This window comes from Equus quagga, chromosome 6 (genome assembly GCF_021613505.1).
Source record: "Equus quagga isolate Etosha38 chromosome 6, UCLA_HA_Equagga_1.0, whole genome shotgun sequence".
Lineage (NCBI taxonomy): Eukaryota > Metazoa > Chordata > Mammalia > Perissodactyla > Equidae > Equus > Equus quagga.
The window spans coordinates 64,608,835-64,629,778 of NC_060272.1; the positions used below are offsets into that span (position 1 = coordinate 64,608,835).

General features: G+C 38.5%; 1 protein-coding gene across 2 annotated transcripts in view; it reads left to right on the forward strand.

The window, feature by feature from the left end:
* Positions 1-20,944, forward strand: part of PROSER1 (proline and serine rich 1) — a 29,072-nt gene that overhangs the window by 2,789 nt on the left and 5,339 nt on the right. Inside the window, exons 2-11 of one of the 2 annotated variants that reach the window (XM_046664597.1) lie at positions 336-401; positions 1,080-1,148; positions 4,179-4,273; positions 5,295-5,388; positions 7,256-7,366; positions 9,160-9,243; positions 10,506-10,584; positions 11,208-11,303; positions 15,751-15,795; positions 19,102-20,887. In XM_046664597.1, coding sequence (XP_046520553.1) covers positions 336-401; positions 1,080-1,148; positions 4,179-4,273; positions 5,295-5,388; positions 7,256-7,366; positions 9,160-9,243; positions 10,506-10,584; positions 11,208-11,303; positions 15,751-15,795; positions 19,102-20,887 — 2,525 coding nt within the window. The remainder of the gene's footprint in view (positions 1-335; positions 402-1,079; positions 1,149-4,178; positions 4,274-5,294; positions 5,389-7,255; positions 7,367-9,159; positions 9,244-10,505; positions 10,585-11,207; positions 11,304-15,750; positions 15,796-19,101; positions 20,888-20,944) is intronic. The other variant, XM_046664598.1, reaches the window with a different exon arrangement.

Genomic DNA, 20,944 nt, shown 5'->3' on the forward strand with positions numbered 1-20,944 from the left:
AAAATGGCAGTTTGGTTTAATTTGGGATATTCGGAGACTAACTACATTTACAGTAATTCTATATGTAATTTCTATTAATGTCAAATCTTATCTATTGCAGTTCAATTCCCTTTCTTTGTAGGAGTGAATAGGGAGGCCCAGGAGGTTTTCCTGCTGTCTCAGTCTATCCCTTACACCATGGGACCTAGAATGTCATGTCACCACAGTGACTTTAGCTGCCTCTCCATGCAGGGCTGAAGAATGTCTGCCAGTGTTTGAATTGCTTAGGTAGTTCTGATATATGCATTTTACTGTTCTGTTTACATGTATTAATGCTGTTTTTCTATGTTTTTTAGGCTGTTTTGACAGAGTACAAATTAAAAGCAATTGAATATGTGCACGGATATTTTTCTAGTGAACAGGTATTCTTCTATTTGTTTAAACAAGAGTCTTTTTTTTTAACACTGATGTTCTGGTTAATGTCTGTTGGTGGTCAAGTTCAGAATTGCTCTTACTTTGTTGCTGTTTTTATTTAGGTACTTTAGAAGCTTTCAGCTTGGGTAGAGAACTTTACAGAATTTATAGCTTGGGTATTTTATAAACATACCCACTCTCACCACAATATCATATACATGATTTTAAAATGCAGTGTCTAAAAAAAGTAGTCCTTTATATTCCTAAGCTGACATTTTATCTCCATCTAGTACTTTTGCAACCTTTATTTTCTTTAGGTACTTTCTTTTTCCTGTACCTTTCATTTTCCTTTATTTCTAGACCAGTGCTGTCCAAGACTGTGATGATGGAAATTCTCTGTCTGCACTATCCATTATGGTAGCTCGTAGCTTCAGATGGCTGTTGAGCACTTAAAAATGTGGCTTGTGCCAGTGAGGAACTGAGTTTTTTATTTGCCTTGATTTCAATTTAAGTAGCTGTAGCTGGCTACTCTGTCAGCACAGTGTAAACTCTGGTGCCATGTTTATCCCTCATCGTCTGGGCCCACACAACGCATTTTGAATAGTAATTCAAAGTGCTGAAATAAATCTTTTAGAAATGTTTGCAAACAGATTGCCATTATAAATAAATTAGTTCTTTGCTTTCAGGTGGTTGATTTACTGAGATATTTCTCCTGGGCTGAGCCTCAGTTGAAGGCCATGAAAGCATTACAGCATGTAAGTAATTTTATTTTTTCTTGGAATGTAGAATTTAAGTATGTTGAATTCTCCCATAGTTTTCCATAATTCATCTCAAGTTGGAATTTTGTTTGCATTAGGAAAAATGACTCTAAATTTCGTTATACTTTGATTATTCAAAAAAACTGTTAAAAAATTAAAAATTCCCACCCGGTAAATTTAAATTGTATGTACTATACTATTGGATTGTATACCAATAAGTAATGTCTGATAACGTTTAATCTTTATTTTTTTTTTAAAGATTTTATTTTTTTCCTTTTTCTCACAAAGCCCCCCAGTACATAGTTGTATATTCTTCGTTGTGGGTCCTTCTAGTTCTGGCATGTGGGATGCTGCCTCAGCGTGGTTTGATGAGCAGTGCCATGTCCGTGCCCAGGATTCGAACCAACGAAACACTGGGTCGCCTGCAGCGGAGCACGCAAACTTAACTGCTCGGCCATGGGGCCACCCCCCTTTTTTTTTTTTTAAGATTGGCACCTGAGCTAACATCTGTTGCCAATCTCTTTTATTTCTTAATTTTTTTCTTCTTCTCCCCTAGGCCGCCCAGTACGTAGTTGTATATTCTAGTTGCAGGTCCTTCTGGTTCTGCTATGTGGGATGCCGCCTCAGCATGGCCTGATGAGTGGTGCTAGGTCCGCGCTCAGGACCCGAACCAGTGAAACCCTGGTCCATTGAAGTGGAGTATGCGAACTTAACCACTTGGCCACAGGGCCAGCCCCTGATATGTTTAATCTTAAAAACAACAATTTGGTTGAATTTGGGATGTTCTGAAACTCCGATTATGTTTACCGGAATTCTATATGTAGTTTCTATTAATGTCAAATCCTGTTACAGTTCTGTTCTCCTTCTCTTTAGGATTGAGTAGGGAGGCCCAGGAGGTTTTCCTACTGTCTCAGTATGTCCCTTACAGCTTGGAACTTAGAAAGGTATAATGTCATGTCACCACATGACTAATTGGCAGATTGAAGGAGAAAATATTTATAGGCAAGCAAAACATAGGATTTGGATTCTTAAGTGTTTTTACGTACTTCTTTCTATTTTTAGATATCTTCACTCTCTTCTATTTAGTCTGAGAAGAATAGTCAGACAGGTTTATACTTACATTCTTTAGACCAACACTGTCTAAATGACCGTTCAGCGATGGTGGAAGTGTTTTGTATCTGCACTATCAAATATGGTAACCATTGACTACATGTGGCTCCTGAGCGCCTAAAATGTGTCTAGTCTGCCTGAGGAACTATATTTTTAATTTTATTTAATTTTAATTTAAACAGGCTCATGTGCCTAGTGGCTGCCGTATGGACAGCACAGCTCTAGAGCCTGGATTAACAGTCATCTAAATCAAACAGGATCTGGCTATATACAAAGATTTTCCTCGGAATATCAGGCATGGATAGCTTTAAGGGAATCTACAGATCCTTAACATCCTCAACTGATTTGCCTAAGAAAGTGTCTGGGTCTGTTGGTGCTCTCCTCTTCAGTAATTGCTTTTTTCTACTCTATTAAAAAAAAAAAAAAAGAGTTATCTCACCTATCCACCCACAACCTGGGGGTGAAAATTCTTCCCCAAAGACCAAAGAGAGAGTGCAGTCTCCTGAGGGAGAGCAAAGCAGAGAGCTTCTGTAAGAAATACTGACGGGGACCTTGCCTTGTTTTATCAAGCAGTCTCATGACTGAGCTCTGAGGGCTGTTCATCTGTCCATTTACCTTAGAATTAAAATTCAGAGGTTTGAAGGCCAGAACAGGAACAGCTTAATGCATTTATTTGAATTAAGTTGATTGATTGTTTTCACACTGAAGACTGATTTTGACAATTAGGTTATAAAATAGAATTTTCATAAATTAAATGAGCTAAATCAGTAGTTCCAAGGTTTTTACAAATATATAATAAATTTGTATATAAGGAAATCGAGTTTTTGCAAATATTTAAACTTCCAGTAAAATTTTTAGATGTCAATTTAAAAACATGCAAAGGGTATATATAGTTTTACCAATTCTTTTGGTGGTACATAAGTCAGTGTTTGAAAACCCCTGCTCCAAATTTTAAGAATCTATTGGGTGTTGACTCTAACTGATCTTTTTTTTTTTTTTAAGAGTGGTCCTGAGCAAACATGTGTTGCCAGTCTTCCTCTTTTTTTTCCCTTCTTCTCCTCAAAGCCCCTCAGTACATAGTTGAATATATTCTAGTTGTGGGTCCTTCTAGTTGTGGCATGTAGGATGCTACCTCAACATGGCCTGATGAGCGGTGCCATGTCCATGCCCAGGATCCGAACCAGTGAAACCCTGGGCCACGGAAAAGCGGAGCTGCGTACTTAATCCCTTGTGGCCCCTAAGTGATCTTCTTACAGTGACTTTGCTTTTGAATTTCCACCACTGTTACCATAAATCTGTAAATTGGCAAAATCTTCTAGCTGCTTGTCAAAAATAAATGTACCCTAGTCAAGTAAATTATGTAACGTTCCCCAGAATCTTGGAGTGCCACAACGCACGTTAACAGAGGACTCTTAAGAAAGTTCTGCAGTAAAGAAACCTGTTTAACCCATCTTTCCGCTAACTGATGTGAGTGTAGTACCCTTTTTTAGTAACACTATTCGCTGTGGACCTCACTGTGGGAGATCCTGATTATGGCGGACCCAGCACGCTAACTGAGGAATGTCATTTTTCCTGACTTCTCAAGTGGCATATTTCCCATATTTGTAAATATCCACTTTCTCTATAACCTTTCTGAGGAAAGTAGTACGTGTAAATATTTTTTTTTCCCTATAGATGAAAACACTGAGAAATGTGGATAAAAAAAGAGCATATAGGAGAACTTAGGTCTTCAGGTGAAATAGTTAACTTTGAAAAAGGCTAAGTTTGATTCACATAGTTGTTAGGGCTTACTTTTGAGTAAGCAGTTTTCACCTCAAATATTTATATTAAGAACATTTAACTATAATTCCCATAAAAAGGAAATTTCTGGCATGAAAATTCCTCATGTTGAAAATAAAATTATTTTTATTTTAATAGAAAATGGTGGCTGTTCACCCAGCAGAAGTGGTCAATATACTCAACTGTTTCACCTTCAGTAAAGACAAACTAGTTGCTCTTGAACTATTGGCTTCGTAAGTAATTCTTTTTCTTTTTACTTTACTGAAGAAAATTTGGAAGACTTTTTAAATGTCTTATAACTCATTAGTGTGTGTTAATATGTCAGAATTATATTAATGAATGGAACTCTAATAAAATCTATGAGAGCATAGAGCTAAATTCTTATATCTAAATATCTAGTGTACTTATTACACATGGTTATTGCTTACAAAATAATGGGGCTTATCGAGATAATTTATTTTGATTTGTCTGCATTTCAGTGACTTGCTTTGCTGTCCTACTCTGAATAACTTGAAAGGCTTCTTGATAAAGCCATAGGTCTTAGAGTTAGATGGGTTCTGCCACATTCTGACAACATATATTTTGGCTTAATATGTACTTATTCTTTCTAGACCTTATTTTCCTCAATTGTAAAAGTAAGGATCTCACCTATTTAGTAGGGTATGTGAATTTAAAATACAGTAAGATATGTGAAAGTACCCGTCACAGCATTTAATAAGTGGGTGGAATGAGCATAAGCTCAAAGAGGAACGGAACCTGCTCTTCTGCAGAATGGAAGAGTCTGTAAGTTGCTGTTTCTTTATAGCACATGCATTTTTAAGTCCCTTATATATTTATACATATATATTTATAGATGTCCACAAAAACACAGAATAAAGCAAAAGATAAAACTTCATTTTTAGATCAACCGTGATTTTTCTGCATTTAACACCTGGATTTGTTCTATTGCCATAGTTCTCCTAACACTCATTGAGAGGGTATATTTTCAAAAATCTCAAAGTATTGATTTTTATTTATGGTATTACTTTTGTTACTTGCAGGTAACCAGATAAACCTCAGTTCAATTATTGTATTTACCATTTTTATATAAGCATGTTGTTTACATTCACCAATTAAGAGTAAATAATCATACTTTGCTTCTTATGTCATGGGGAAAAGCTGATTCAAATATATTTATAGATAAACAAAAGTTGTTGGCCTCTGTATGTATGTTCAGTTTCTTAAATGAAAAGCTAAATTTTATTTCCTCGGTAGGAACATTGTTGATGCACAGAATTCTCGTCCCATTGAAGATTTATTCAGGATCAATATGTCTGAGAAGAAACGGTGCAAGAGAGTACTTGAACAGGTAATTTTCTCAAGATTTCTATATAAATGGTACATTGGTTTTTCTGAATGTTGATGAAGAAGAAATGTACCAATCTTACTCCTATATTAACTTTGATGAATAACCTGACTGCTGTTATGCGATGGGTTCAAAATGACATCCCTGCCATCTATGGAGGAGGAGCAGAGCTGGGTGAAGGGGATGCTGGAGGATGAAGAGATGGCTTGAGAGTGAGAAGCCAGTTTGCCACTCAGCTTGAGACTCATGCAGTGTTTATTCTCTGTCCCTTGGTAACTGCCCTGGCTGCAAACTTTTGTCTTTAATTTTATGTGTTTAGGAACTTTTAAAATTTTCTTTGTCTTCAGGCTTATGTTAATCAAATTCGTAAGAGATGAGTAATAAAGCAAAAATCCAGTTTATTTAAAATCTCTGAGTGAGAGAAATAGTCCTTGTCCAAGCTTAGAAAACTTGATTTGTCATTTAAAGTAGTTGTTTCTCAGGATTGTGGTGGCTGGAAACTGAATTAGTAATTGGAAACCTGCTTGAGGAAAACAGACTGCTCTCCCGGGGCCTTGCAGCCCACTCGTTTCTAATCCTCACACCCTCTGCTCAGTTCAGGGAGAGGAGAGAACTTTGCTTTAGTCCTGAGTTATTGTAGCCGAAGCAGGATGTGAGCCCACGTTTCTTTACTTGAGTAACTTCTTCATTGATTTTCTTGACTGAATTCTTTAAGGCATCATGCATTGACTGCTGTAGTTTTCTTCCTTATAAAACATTCTGATCATGTCACTTCCCTTCTCAGAAATAATCTAGGCCTGAGTGTTCTGTGGAATGGGCCCTTTGGTCAATGTACATTAGTGCAACTTTTCTGGGAGGTAAGCTTGAAGAGCTTTTAAAATGTTCATATCTTTTGACACAAAAATTCTGTTTCCAGAAATTTATTCTAAGGAAACAAATAGAAATATACTTATTCCTATATATAGGCATTCACCCTGGTGCTATTTATAATAGCCAAAATCGAGATGATCTTTAGGGTTGGAGCATTTAGTAGGGGGCTGGATTATATAGCTAGTTATGTGTGTCTTGAATGAATTTATAAAACCAGTATACCTCTACAACAAAATATAAAACATACATGCTTGTAAAATATAGCTATGTAGACATACATTGATATTCGTATAATATAATATAGATCTGTTGGAATGTATGTCACCTATTATAGTGTTTTCCTTCATTGAATAAATATTTAGTGAGCACTAAGTCAATATGTGTTAGGCACCATTTTAGAATCTGGGGATGCAATAATAAACAAGTTGGACCACAGTCCCATCCCTCAATACATGTCGTCATTATGTGGAACACCATATACCCAGATAACTCTTGCTTTTTCAACAGCACAGCTCTTAGACACCCAACATCTCCTGTTATTTGTTTGTTTGTATTTTCTCCACTAAGTTATAAACTTTTTCAAAGCAGAGACCACATCTCTTTCATCTCTGTCCTCTTTTTGCCTTGCCCATGACATGAGCTTGGTGTTTGTAGAGTTGGACAATGGTATTTCTTGGTCTTTGGAGAAATGGGACATAATAAATAGTAAATGGACTTTTTTGCACACAGTTTACAAAATCCACTGTGAAAATACCTTTGTATAGGAGTCTGTTAGTTGTGACGTTAAAAACATGTTACAATTTTGATAATTGCATTTAAATAAAGTGATTTTACCTACTAATTGGGGCATATTCACCACTGTAAGTGCTGATTGATATATGAACAGATTGAGTGTGATGCTATTAATTCATGTTTTTTTAGCAGGGCTTCCCAATATCCAGAGTAGTTAACTTTATGAGTTTATTTGATTTTTAGCCCCCTCCTCTTTTTTATGTTACAGGCTTTCAAGGGGGGCTGCAAAGCTCCTCATGCCATGATCTCTTCTTGTGGAACAATCCCAGGAAATCCATATCCCAAAGGAAGACCTAGTCGCATAAATGGAATTTTCCCAGTAAGCATACTTTTATGGCTATTTATGAAACTTCTTGTGGCTAAATATGAAATTTGTCATAGTAATGATATTTAAAGAAAATGCCAGTTGATGATGCTTCTACAAAGGAAAGAAATTTTATTATATTAGCAACTTAATTCACAGAATCACCATTGATTAAAAGTTCATATATAAACTACATTAAGGTATTTGTGTGAAATGTACAGAAGAACAAGCCAAACGTAAAAGAGGATGATTGTTTTCTTTTTGTATTTTAGAAGCACTGATTTACATTTAGTAAAGGTGCATTTCTCAAATTCTCAGTATTCCTCAGACAGCTTCATAGTTAAGTATGTTTAAGTATGTTTGGGAGACTGCATGCAGTGTTTCCTCCCTAGAGAATCATGTTGCATAATAAAGGCTCTGAGAAGTCCTGTAAGAAGGAAACTTGCTTTTGTACCATCCAGTGTTCCTCAAACTTCTTTGCAAAATAACTTTTTCAAAGAATGTTATATTTTTATTGTAACAAATAACCCTAAAACTTAGTGCATTAAAACAATAAACTCTGATTATCTTGTACAGTTTCTGTGAGTCAGGAATCTGAGAGAGGTTTAGTTTGGTTCTGGCTCAGGGTTTCTTGTGAGCCTGCACCCATCTGAAGGCTTCATTAGCGCTCAGGACTGTGCATCTGAGGTGGCTCACTTACATGCCTGGCAAGTTAGTGGTGGTTGTTGGCAGGGGGTCTCTGTTCCTCACCATGAGGACTCTTCCACAGTGCTGTTGAGTACCTCATGCTGTGGCAGCTGCCGTCCACCAGGGCAAATAATCCAGGAGAAGGCAAGCAGAAACTGTCTTCTCTTCTGACTTAGCTTTGAAAGTCAAATGCCGTCATTTTTGGAATTTGCTATTTGTTACACAGGTCAGCCCTATTCCCTCTGGAAGGTGACCATATAAGGGCATGTAGAAGGTGAGGATCACTGGGGACTATCTTGGAAGTTGGCTTCCATACTAGTGTGTATGTTAAGGGACACACACTGTTAGGGAGATGCATTGTAATAGTCTGTCAACTTATTCTTTTTTTTTTTTTTTAAGGATTTTATTTATTCCTTTTTCTCCCCAAAGCCCCCTGGTACACAGCTGCATATTTTCAGTTGTGGCTCCTTCTAGTTGTGTCATGTGGGACGCCACCTCAGCATGGCTTGCTGAGCAGTGCCGTGTCTGTGCTCAGGATCCGAACTGGTGAAACCCTGGGCTGCCGAAGCAGGGTGTGCAAACTTAACCACTCGGCCACAGGGCCGGTCCCAGTCAACTTATTCTGATCTGTTAATTATAGCAGTCTTGAATGAGGTCTCATTTGCCTTCGTACAGTATAAACTATCACACTTAATGCTTATAGAGAACACTGTTTTTTCTTGTCTGTTTTCAACTGTAATACAGGTACTCTTTCTGACTCTGAGCATTAGACATACTGTAGCATTGGAAGTCTATTTCTGGTTGCTCCTATTGTGGCGGGAAAAAAATGAGAACATACCTTGTCCTGCCCTTGTGTCATCCCCATGTGTATTGCGTGTTTCCTTCTGAGTGCCCCTGTGCAAGTTCTGAGGGGCCTACGGCAGAGGAGGCTTCCTCAGCCCTTGTCAGGGTCATGCGCCCAGCGCAGAATTGAGTCTGGAGTCCAAGTGCATGAACTCCTACCAAGTTAAGTCCTTTTTTTCAGTGTAACACAGTAAGGAGTGTTTTTGTTTTATTTTTACTTTGGGGTTTTTAAAAAAGTCTCAATTCTCTTTCTTTCTTTTTCTTTATTTTTTAAATAGGGGACTCCTTTGAAAAAAGACGGTGAAGACTGTACCAATGAAGGCAAAGGAATAGCTGCACGGATTCTTGGACCATCCAAACCGGTATGTTAGAAAATAAATCATGAAACAGTTCTTAACTCTTCCATGTAGCTTTCTGTCTGTTCAAAATATGAATTCTGGTTTGGTGTTGTAAAGTTCAAAGTATACGAGAAACTCTAGGAGAGTGAATGGTCTAGCAAAATAGACTATAATTAGTTAAGAGCATTCAGGGCCTTTTGAGGTTTAATGTTTTATTTTAAGATGAGACCAGTCAAATCGTTTTTATTTTTTTCTCCAGCCACATTCAGCTGTTCTCTTGGAGGTATGGAGTATGGAGAGTTCACTTTAACTAAGGTTGTGATTTGACCAAATTAGTATTAGTGAAATAGTATTAGTGAAAGAAGAATGGAGTGGGAGGATGAGAGTATTTTCAAGGGAGTGATTATGATGACTGATTGGAATATAAATGGAACAGAAGACAGCCCCATGAGTTGAAGGATTGTTGGCGTTGAAGTACTTGAGGCCTCCACACAGCCATCTTGCAGTCCCTGCCTGTCCACTGACAGGAGCTCCAGTGGCAGTTGCTTATAGCAAAAAAGTCACAGATCATAGTCCTTGCACCAGACTAATACATCGTACAGGGCCACCATTATGAGAGCTACAAAGAATCCGGATCCTTTACCACCAGTGGCTCCTCTCTGCCTTGAGGGCATGAGTGCGCACTCCCTCCAGCAGGCACATGCTCTCTCTCTAGATAAAATTACAGTGTTTGGTGTTCCTTCAGCAATCTCTGGTTCTCTAGAGACCAATTGTTTGAATGCTCTGTGTTACTTGTATAAGTTCCGTCAACTATGAAATAAGATTTGTGGCTTTCAAAAGGCAAGAAGACTAAAATACCGGATTCATAGTTCCAATCTACATTCTACTAGAGTTGTCAGAATGTTGAATTCCAACGCCTAGCAGATTTCTTGTGTGACATGGGAAGAGGTAGCAATTCTTGGATTAACCTAGGCTGGTTCAGAGAGCAGTATGCTGTGTAGGATGAGGTCTGACCCTTCACTGGAGATGGTTTAATGCTGAAATAAAAAATAAACACCTCCACAACAGTCTTTGTCAGGATCTACCACTGAAATTTATAGAAAATACATTGGTTAAAGCAAAGAAATTTCCCTCATTTGCCATGTGTTAGTCCAGTAGCATTTGATATGCTGGGGCATTTTTAGCCGCTTAGGACTAAATGTTTTGAAAGACAAGTTGTACTTGGTTTTGCCAGGAGACCACTTACTTGATTTTCTTGTAACTGCTGTACCTCCCTCCTCATCTAGCCTCCTTCAACATACAATCCACATAAACCTGTTCCCTATCCAATACCTCCATGCCGGCCACACGCAACCATTGCACCAAGTAAGCTTTTCCATTTTTGCTATTTTTCTTTTTGCTCTTTCTTTATTAAATTGAAAGTAAATGTTGGTATATGTACTTGGGAAACCTGGAGCACTTATGAAGTATGCTATGATGAGTTTAATTTTGCACACAGTCAGCTACTAGTGTCTTGGTCTACAACATTACAGCAGATAAAGTTTATTTAGGATAGTTTCCTTTTGATAAATGAATTATAGATTATTTTTAAGCATTATTTACTATTATGGGTTTCTGCTTTGGTAAATCATCTTGAATCCTGTTCTGGGAGTTGATGTTCAAAGATATCATTAATGCATTTAACTTAAAAAGGTCAAGTGGGTGCGCTTGACAGAGAGGACAGACAGTGTAAGTATGGCAGGTTCTGCCTGCCATGCCATTCACGGTGCTTATGCCTGCACTGAGCTTGCAGTGGGAAACGGGAATCTCCAGGAGTCTCATTGGATCTTTTGTTTTCACCTGACCCTAGACCCAAACCTCCGTGTAAAATACAACTCTTACATAACAGTTTTAAACATAAATCAGGTAGTTGCATTAATACAGTTTGAACTCCTAGCCACAGGATGATACTAAATTATATATTTTTTTCTGTTATGTTTTTATTTTAGGTGCTTATAACAATGCAGGTCTGGTACCATTAGCCAGTGTCATAGCTCCAGGTGTACCCCCTCCACCTCCATATACTCCTAATCCAGTAGGAACAGGTAAAACCATGTTATTATGGGGTGTTAAAAGTAAATAACTTATTCATCCACAAATGTACACTTGGAGGGGACAGTTGTTTGACATGGTGTGTGCTAATAGAGGAAGCCTGATGGTGGATCTGAGTGTGCTACACAGGTTCCACTAGAGCAGCCTAGGCCCACACGTATGAACATGAGCAGGTTGTAGAAATAAGAACTATTTCTCATGAGCAGGGAATTTTGACACGCTATGGAGAAGTATGATTGACTTAATGAATGTCACCATTTGGGCAAATTACTCCTACCATGGGGAGGAAAGGCTCGTCAGAAGGTGCCCAGAAGGACTTAAACCCTTCCCTGGCACTTTCCACTTCAGCCTGTTTCTTGGGTCTATTGGGAACATGGGATATGAAGTATAAATATTTTTCTGTATGTTGCCAAACTGTTCTCCAAAAAGACTGTACCAGTTTATAGCTGCCAGTGAGAGGGTACGAGCGTATAGTTTGTTCACACCCTTTCAACATGGGATATTATCAGTTCTTTAACTTTTGCCCATCTGATAAGGCTGATTTAGCTTGCATTTTCATTTGTGTGTCTTTTATAAAAGTTTAATTTTTATTTTGATTAGTTATTGTGTATTTGATTCTTCTGAGTTTTGTGGGTTTTTTGCTTTCTTGTTTTTCGGGGGTTTTTTTGGCTGGGAAAGATTCACCCTGAGCTGACATTTGTTGCCAATCTTCCTCTTTTGTTTCTCCCCAAAGCCCCAGTACGTAGTTGTATCTTCTAGTTGTAGGTCCTTCTAGTTCTTCTATGTGAGTGCTGCCACAGCATGGCTACTGGGACAAGTGATGTGGTTCCACCTCTGGGAATTGGGCCTGGGCTGCCAAAGGGGAGCACGCCAAACTTTAACCATTAGGCCATCAGGACCAGCTCTGATTCTTCTGAGTTTTGTATGTCTTGCTTAGGAAACCCTGCCCCATCCAGTGTGGAAATATCGTCTATATTCTCTAGTTACTTTTATAGTGATTTTTTTTTTAAATGTATGGCTTTTAATCTACTTGCCATTTATTTTTGTATGTGTATAAATTAGGGATAGAACTTGAGTTTTTTTTTTGCTCCCCTTCCTAGGAACTCAATTACTCAATAGCATTTAATAAATTCTTTTTCTGTTTTACCAGCCAGAGTGGTTCTGTAGTTTGCAGCTGCATACTCTGATAAGAGTTGCAAAATATCTTTTCCAAAATTTATCCTTTTACTTCTTGCCCTTGTTCGTGGTACCTTTTGCCCTTAGAGTTTTACATGTTTTGCATAGTCGAATAGAGACTATAAAAAAAAAGCTAGAACAGTGTTAGCTTGATTCAGATCTTCTTAACCCTAGGTAGTCTAGGTAAGTTAGAGCTTGTGAGACTCCTATTCCACCTGGAATTTATTTTCCTATGGGGTGAAATAGAGGTTCATCTTAATTTTTTTTTCAGATAGCCAGTCTTACTAGCACCATTTATTAATCTATTTTTTCCACTGATCTTAAAAAGTACGTTTATCTTAAGTTTTCATATACACACATGATTCTAATTCTGGGTTTTTTATTCTATTCCAATCTAGTTATTTTATGTTGTGGTGATAACATATTGATTTGATTGGCAGATTTATACTGTGTTCTGATATCTGATAAGGCAAGCTTTCTCTCACTATATTGTAATATTTTTCTTATCTACTTTTGGAAATTCATTCTTTCATCTGAACTTTAAGATCATTTGAAACCGTTGAATTTAAGTATATATACTTATATAGTAATTTGGGGAGAATTGACACTCTAATGATATTAAATCTTACCATTCAATCGTACTTAATGTTTTTGTTTTTTTGTTAAGGAAGATTCGCCCAGAGCTAACATCCATTGCCAATCCTCCTCTTTTTTGTCTTTTGCTTGAGGAAAATTAGAGCTGAGCTAACATCTGTGCCAATCTTCCTCTATTTTTTTGTACATGGGACACCTCCACAAGTGTGGTTGGTGAGTGGAGTAGGTCCATGCCCGGGATCCAAGCCCACAATCCCAGGCTGCCAAAACAGAGCGTGCAGAGTTTTAACCGCTTGACCACAGGGCCCGGCCCCATACTTAAGTGTTTTTCAGTATTCCCTGCTCTTCCCCACCCCGGGTTATTTTATCTCTTTAAAGAAGATTTATGGTTTTCTTCATATAGGTTCCTTGCCATAGGTTTGTCTCTAGGGATTTTAGAGGCATTTTTTGTTAGAATTATAAATGGAGTATTTCATTTCTAGGTGCTTATTACTAATTACCTATTCTAGTTTTCTTTTCTTGAAAGTCTCGAGTTTTCTAGCTGTAAAATAATATCAGCTGAGTTATACTTTACTATAAAGTGTTTCTTTTTTTCTTGGCCTTATTGGCTATTAATATTGTCCTAACCCCTTTTTGCTTTCATTTTAGGGTTTTATTTGGTAGGCTAGTTGGTTTGTAAATTATATTTATAGCTGGATGCTGCTTTCTAAACCAGTGAGGAGAGACTTAATAGGAATTTGCAATAATCATAAAAATTACATGTTTGTTCTTCTCCCCTCCATTTTATTTTTGTATTCGTTATTATTCTTTTATCCTAGTTTTTCATTTTCCTTACTTTTGTTTACTTCCATTAGTCAAATTGCTGTTTTATTTTGTAACAACTCTTCTCTCTCTTTGCTCCCACCCAAGCTTAGAAATTTTATCTTTAATATTGCTAGTGATTATCTTCATATTCTTAATAGTTGTCAGTGTACAAAAAACTAAAGAAAGCTGTTCTGTTCTCCACTTTTTGACTTCCATACCTCCTCTCCTTTTTCATCAATTTGTGTGTTTTGTTAGAATACTACACATTTTTTCTTCTGTGCTTCTAAACTTACATGGGTTCTTACTGTTTCTTCTATTCTTTGATTCCCCGTTCTGATATGCTCATTCTAATTTTTTTTTTAGTAGAAAATTTCTCTATAATTTCTTTCAAAAGGGCACATGTGTAGGGTTGTGGATGAGAAACCCAATTCCAGTTAATTTTCTTTTCTTTATTAGAAGCTTAGTCTTTTTCTATAAGCTTACAAAGAAAATACTTCCTATCTTTAGAGTTCAGAAATGTCTTTTAATCTTGGAGTTCAGATATTGCACCAGGGTGCTAGGGGTCTATCTTATCATTAATCTTTCCTAGAACTCTGTAAGCCCTTTGGATATGAAAACTCAAGTCTTTAAGGCTTAGGAAAGTTTTGTTTTTATTATTCCTTTATTACTTTTTCATCTGTTCTTTTTTCTCCTTCTGGCACTCTTATTTTGTACTGTATTTACCTTCTTAGTCTCTTACTTATTCATTTATAATATTCTTCTCTGTATTTTTGCCATTTTAAATGGGAGTTTTTTGTTTATTTCCAACTAAGTAAGTGAGCTGTCAGTAATATTATTCTGATTGTCGCCATTCTTTGCATTTATTCATTTGGAGTCGGATCCTTTTATCTGGAGTCTTCACCTGCTCTGCTTACTTTCTTGCAGTATTATATGTGTTTGTGTTCCTAATCTGCATCCCAAGTTTCAAAGTTCTTTCTCTTTTATTGACTCTCCATTGATAGACACCATCCGTTCTGGTTGTTCATTTGTGCTAAGTCCCTTACACAAGCTATGATCTTTCTGTGCTCACCATGTCAGGCTGGAGGCTTCCCTGTGCACCTTATGCTTGTCACACTGCTTTCTTAGGCAGTTATTGTCAAGCCACAAGAGGTCATTTTTCTGTTGTGTCTTTGACTAATGGTCTGGTTGGACAGGTCCTTTCCCATGTGGGTGGGGAAGAGCACACTTTAGCTTGTCAGTGTCACAGGCTTCGAGTCAGCCTCAAGTAGGGTAGTTCTCCTTGACAGCTTCTAGCCTAGGACCTTTTTCAGAAGTGAGTGCAACAAGTGGGGAGGGCCACTTTCTTTCTGTTTGCTTGGGTGATCCACAATGGCTTACAAGATTGGTCCCTCAGATGGCAGTGGATTTTGCACTCAGCATCCACCTCCTGCTTCCAAGTCTTCCCACTGTTGTAGTGTTGCCCAGAGGTAACGGTCAGCCTAGCCAACGACAGTGGTTCCTCTCTCCTCTCCAGGTGCAGGCTACGCTTTCTCCTGGATGCCATGCTTAGGCCATCATCTTTCCAGAAAGTGTTCTTAAATATATCTATAAAATAACGATGTTTCTTTAAAACGTGATATGTTAAGGAGCAGTCAGTGGGAGGTTGGTGGGGATCAATTGCTCATAATCCTGTAAATCTTCGTATAGTTACTACTATGATTTTTGTTTATTTCCTTTTTTTGCCCTAGGTATATGTTATTTTTCCTAACATAGTATATACATGCATATCCTGGAGTTTTCTTTTTTTGACCCCAATTTCTGATTATTATGGTGGTGAATAATTTGGTAAAGCTTGAAATCAACTTTTATTTGTTTATTTTTATATAGAAAATGAAGACCTTTCCAATCAGTCAAAACCCACACAGAATCAAAGTAAGTACCTGGTTTGATCCAGAGATAACCGATGTCTGTCCTGGTTGTCTGTTATTCACTGAGAATGATTTGAGTTGAGTATATTTGGAATCTTAATACTTTGGGGAATGTTCCTTGTTAAAGAATTTAACTAATCAATACTTACTAAAAGTGGCTTAATAGTGGTACGTTTTATACACACAACTTGAAATGCACATATTAACTGGATTTAAAATTAACTATATGCCTTTGTGTCCTATTTGTAAAATTTGCCATGTAATCAAAGTGCTATGTGGTATTATATCCACATTTGCTTTGCATTATGTGATATTGGAAGCCTCATTTCTTTTTGATATAAACATATATGGTGATGAAAACTGTTTTTGACAAATGCTATGTCAGATATCACTTTTACATTTGATTATTTCAGTAAGCATTTGGGGGTAGCATAACTTAATGTAGGAAAGAAAAGAATAAGGAGTGCCAAAGCAGAAAGTAGAATTGACAGATACTCAGGGCAAATCTTCCTCACCAAAAAAAAAAAGCAAACCTGAAGATGAAATGTGGCCTACATAATACCCATAATGCCTGCAGATGGCAGCAGCACTGCAGCATTTTATTGTTGCCCTAGCTGAGGATATGTGTGGTCAGGAAGATGCTTTCTGTTGTGAAACAGAATCTCAGATCAGTTGTTGTGCAACAAAATAGCACGTGAATCTAATCATAGTGCATGATTAGTCATCTCAGTGGGATCATTGTATTCATTCCCTGAGAATGGTGCCTAAATGGTGCTTTTGAGCTGGTAGTTTCTAAAGGAGGTAGCAGAGTGGCGTGGGCAGAGCACTAAGTGAAATGTCAGGATGTCCAGTTTCTTATCCTGGCTCTGGCACCACCTAGCCTTGTGACCTTGGGCAGGTCATTTAATTTCTATAAAAATGGGATTAAAGAAACTTCAGTCTTTATACTCAGCTTCATTAATAGATCTGTTTTTGAAGGGAATAAATAGGTGTCATAAGTACCCTTGTTAGGAATAGCATACTTTGTTTTCCTGTGCTATGTTATGTTAGCATGATTAAGGTTTTCCCTTTTTGAACCACATTAAGAAACTAAAATAAAGACAAACTAGTATAGCGGATAAGAGCATGGGTCTGACAGACCTGGGTTCAGATCTCGGTTCTACCACTTCCTAGCTTTGTGACCTTTATTATTATTATTATGACTATTATAGTAAGATCTCACTTAATGAGATCTATCCTCTTAACAGATATTTAAGTACACAATACAATATTGTTAATCCTAGGCACAATGTTGTACAGCAGATTTCTGAAACTTATTCCTCTTGCATAACTGAAACTTGATACTCTTTGACCACCACTTAATAGCGACGTGATCTTTTAACAAGTTGCTTAATCACACCCAGCCTCAGATGCCCATCTGTGAAATGGAGGTGTTAGTACCTATCTCACAGGGTTATGTGGGGACAAATGACATGATGGATGTCAAGTACTTAGCACAGGATCTGACAGGTAGTGTTTAATGGTTAACAACCAAATTAGATGACAGGAAAGTAATATTTATCATGGTATGTTTTGGAGGTTTTTGAGTTTGTTTTTGTTTTGTTGCATTTTGACTATAGGCACTATGATTAACAGTGTGTGGCTTTTGTTTTATTATATAAAAAGATCTCCAACAGAGGCTACTATAAAGAACCTTGTGGGACAGGTTGGTTTTACCTTGCAATCTGTCATTAACTACAAGGTCCTCAGTGTGTAGTTAAATAAGGTAGTGAATTCTCAAAGGTTTCCTACCAATGTTGACCTAAATAATTTTTCGGTACATTATTTACAAACACAAAACTAAGTATATATTCCTTGTGCTTCTAGTTCTTATAAAACAAATCAAGTACAAACAAAAGTACACATCCATTTTCATATATACTCTAAATTTAAAATGATAGCTAGTCTTAATTTTTTGAAAGTAAGTTACTGCTTATGACACAAATATGGTACAGACTTCAGGCCTTTTGAGTTTGAAGTTTGTATATTTATATATTACTGTTGGTCAATTCTTCTACCATATTGCTTTCCTAAAACAACTGTAAAATTTGATCAGCCTAATATGGCTCCTTTGGCCATCACTTAGTACAAATGTATTGTATATACGCCATGTCCTCTTTTCTTTTCCTGTGGTGCCTGTCATGAACATCATGCATTACTTCATTGGCCATGTCAGCTTCCTTATGTCAAAAGTCTTCATTATGCATAGATTTAAAAATTTAAGTCTTAGTCCATGAAAATGTCTTTCTGTTATCACTGCAAAAGAAACATTCTCTGTTTACAACTGAAACAGACTTCAATGTGAGTGTAGCAGCAGATGATTGTTATTATGACATTAGCTACCTGAGTCATGATTTCCATTTGGCACCAACAAGATCATCAGAGGCTAGCATCATCGGTAAATTGATTTAGAGAGGAAACTCAAATCATCCCCTAAAATGCTTGTGTTGATTATTGGTAGAGTTTATCAGAATAAAAATATTGTAGCAAACTGGAAGTCTTGAGAAAAAGTACTTGGATGGGTTTGGGAACTATAGTTGAGGTAATCATGATGTATCCTGTGCAGCAAACACTTACTAAATACAAGGTGCCGTGCACTGTGCTGGGTGCTAAAGCTCTGAAGATGAATTGGATACAGCTTTTGTCCTTAAAGGAGCTCCTGGGACACGCCAAGTAAAGTTAGCAGTTAAGCTAATGTAGAGGAGTCAGTGTGAGAAAATACTTGGGGGAAAAACTATGTAGATTGATAATTTGGAGTATTAAGTTCAACTCCTAGAGTGGCAACAAACAATACTCGAGAGGTGGGGTGAATCCTGGAATGCCTCGTATGCCGCTAAAAGCGAAGTGATATCCGGAAAGCTCGTAACAGGGAGAAATGACTTGTATTATTACCCTAGACAAGTGGTTTGAAAGAATTCATGGTGAAGTCACCACACAACATTAATCCCAATTACAATAAATTCTTTGATTTTTTAAAAATTGGGAAGATATGAAAGGAAAGCTTATTTGCCAACTTCTCAAGACTTCCTCACTGAATTGGAGGACTGTTCTGAGCAGTGTAGAAGACAACTGGTTCTCCCTGAGGCTCTGTGGTGAAAATCAGGATAGTGGAATCTAGCAATTTATGCATTGCAATAGCCCTTTTTACCTGATTTTCACTGATTTTCTTTGATATTTGTTAAATACTACAAAAATTTTTATACATTTCTTTTTAGTTAAAATTTGACATTTCAGCATAATGATCAACTCTTTCCTCTTTTTCCCCCCACAGCATTTTCTACCCCAGCAAGTCAACTCTTTTCTCCTCACGGTTCTAATCCTTCAACACCTGCTGCAGCTCCCGTCCCCACTGCATCCCCGGTCAAGGCAGTATATCATCCAGCAGCATCAGCCACTGCCACCATTTCTGGGATGAATGTGCCAAATACTGTCCTTCCTGTGTTCCCAGGGCAGGTCTCCGCAGCCATTCACACACCTCAGCCATCAACGCCAAATCCAACGGTTATCAGAACCCCATCACTGCCTGCTGCACCTGTTACTTCTGTCCACAGTACAACGTCTGCTCCTGTTCCTTCAGTTTTTTCTGGCCTAGTTCCACTGCCAGGTCCTTCTGCCGCTCCTGCCCCAGCGCCTCAGGCCACATCTACACCTCGGGCCACCCCTGCTTCCCATGAAACATTCGCTTCTACTTCTGCCCCTTTCACTGGCCTCCCCTTTTCTGCCACCTCTACTGCTCCTTCTACCAACAACCCAAATTCTGCTTCATTGTCATCAGTTTTTGCAGGTCTCCCTTTGCCCTTAACACCAACATCCCAAGGTGTGTCCAACCCAACTCCTTCTGTAATTGCCGGTGTTTCTGCTCCCAGTGTTGCCTGTCCGCTTGGTGTAAATAGTCCTCTTCTATCTGCTTTAAAAGGCTTTCTGACATCAAATGATACCAATCTAATCAACCCTTCTGCTTTACCTTCTGCTGTCACAAATGGTCTGGCTTCTCTGTCTTCTCTTACTAATCAGAGCTCTGATTCTCCTGCTTTAGCCGCTAACAAGTGCTATGCCCCGTCAGCCATTCCTGCCCCACAGAGGTCTTCCACTCCAGGATTGGCCATGTTCCCAGGCCTGCCCTCTCCTGTGGCTAACTCAACCTCCACTCCCCCTACTTTGCCTGTACAGTCTCCTTTAGCGACTTCTACATCATCTTCGACTTCAGTGCCAGTTAGCTGTGGTTCCTCAGCTACCCTTTTGCATGGCTCCCACCCAAGTAACTCAGACCTGCACATTTCATCAACCCCTGCTGTAACAACTCTGTCTGTCATGATCAAAACTGAGCCCACGAGTCCTACTCCCTCGGCCTTCAAAGGCCCATCTCATTCCGTGAATCCCTCTCATGGCACTTTAGGTTTATCAGGGACGTTGGGTCGTGCATATACTTCAGCATCAGTGCCCATCAGTTTATCTACTTGCCTTAATCCTGCATTATCAGGGCTCTCCAGTTTGAGTACTCCCTTGAATGTTTCAAATCCCCTCTCCTCTATATCCCTTCCTCCACATGGTTCCTCCACCCCCATCACTCCAGTGTTCACTGCTCTGCCTCCTTTCACCTCTTTGACCAATAATTTCCCTTTAACTGGCAACCCGTCTCTTAATCCATCAGTATCTCTTCCAGGATCGTTAATAGCCACCTCATCTGCGGCTGTCACGTCCACCTCTGTCCCTCACCCTAGTTCTACAGCGGCCGTTCTCTCAGGGCTTTCTGCCTCCGTGCCAGTCTCGGCAGCACCTTTCCCCCTCAGCCTGTCCACCGCTGTCCCCTCACTTTTTTCAGTCACCCAAGGACCTCTGCCGTCTTCAAATCCCCCCTTCCCTGGCTTCTCTGTCGCTAACACCCCCAGCGTCACCCCTGCTCTCCCTTCGTTCCCGGGGCTGCAGGCACCCTCTACAGTTGCCGCGGTCACGCCACTTCCTGTTGCTGCCACAGCCCCATCACCAGCTCCCGTCCTCCCAGGATTCGCTTCAGCATTTAGTTCCAACTTCAACTCTGCCCTTGTTGCACAAGCCGGGTATGTGAATAGTTTAGAAATGGGATAAAATCATTCTTTACCAAACTTGTAGGTCAT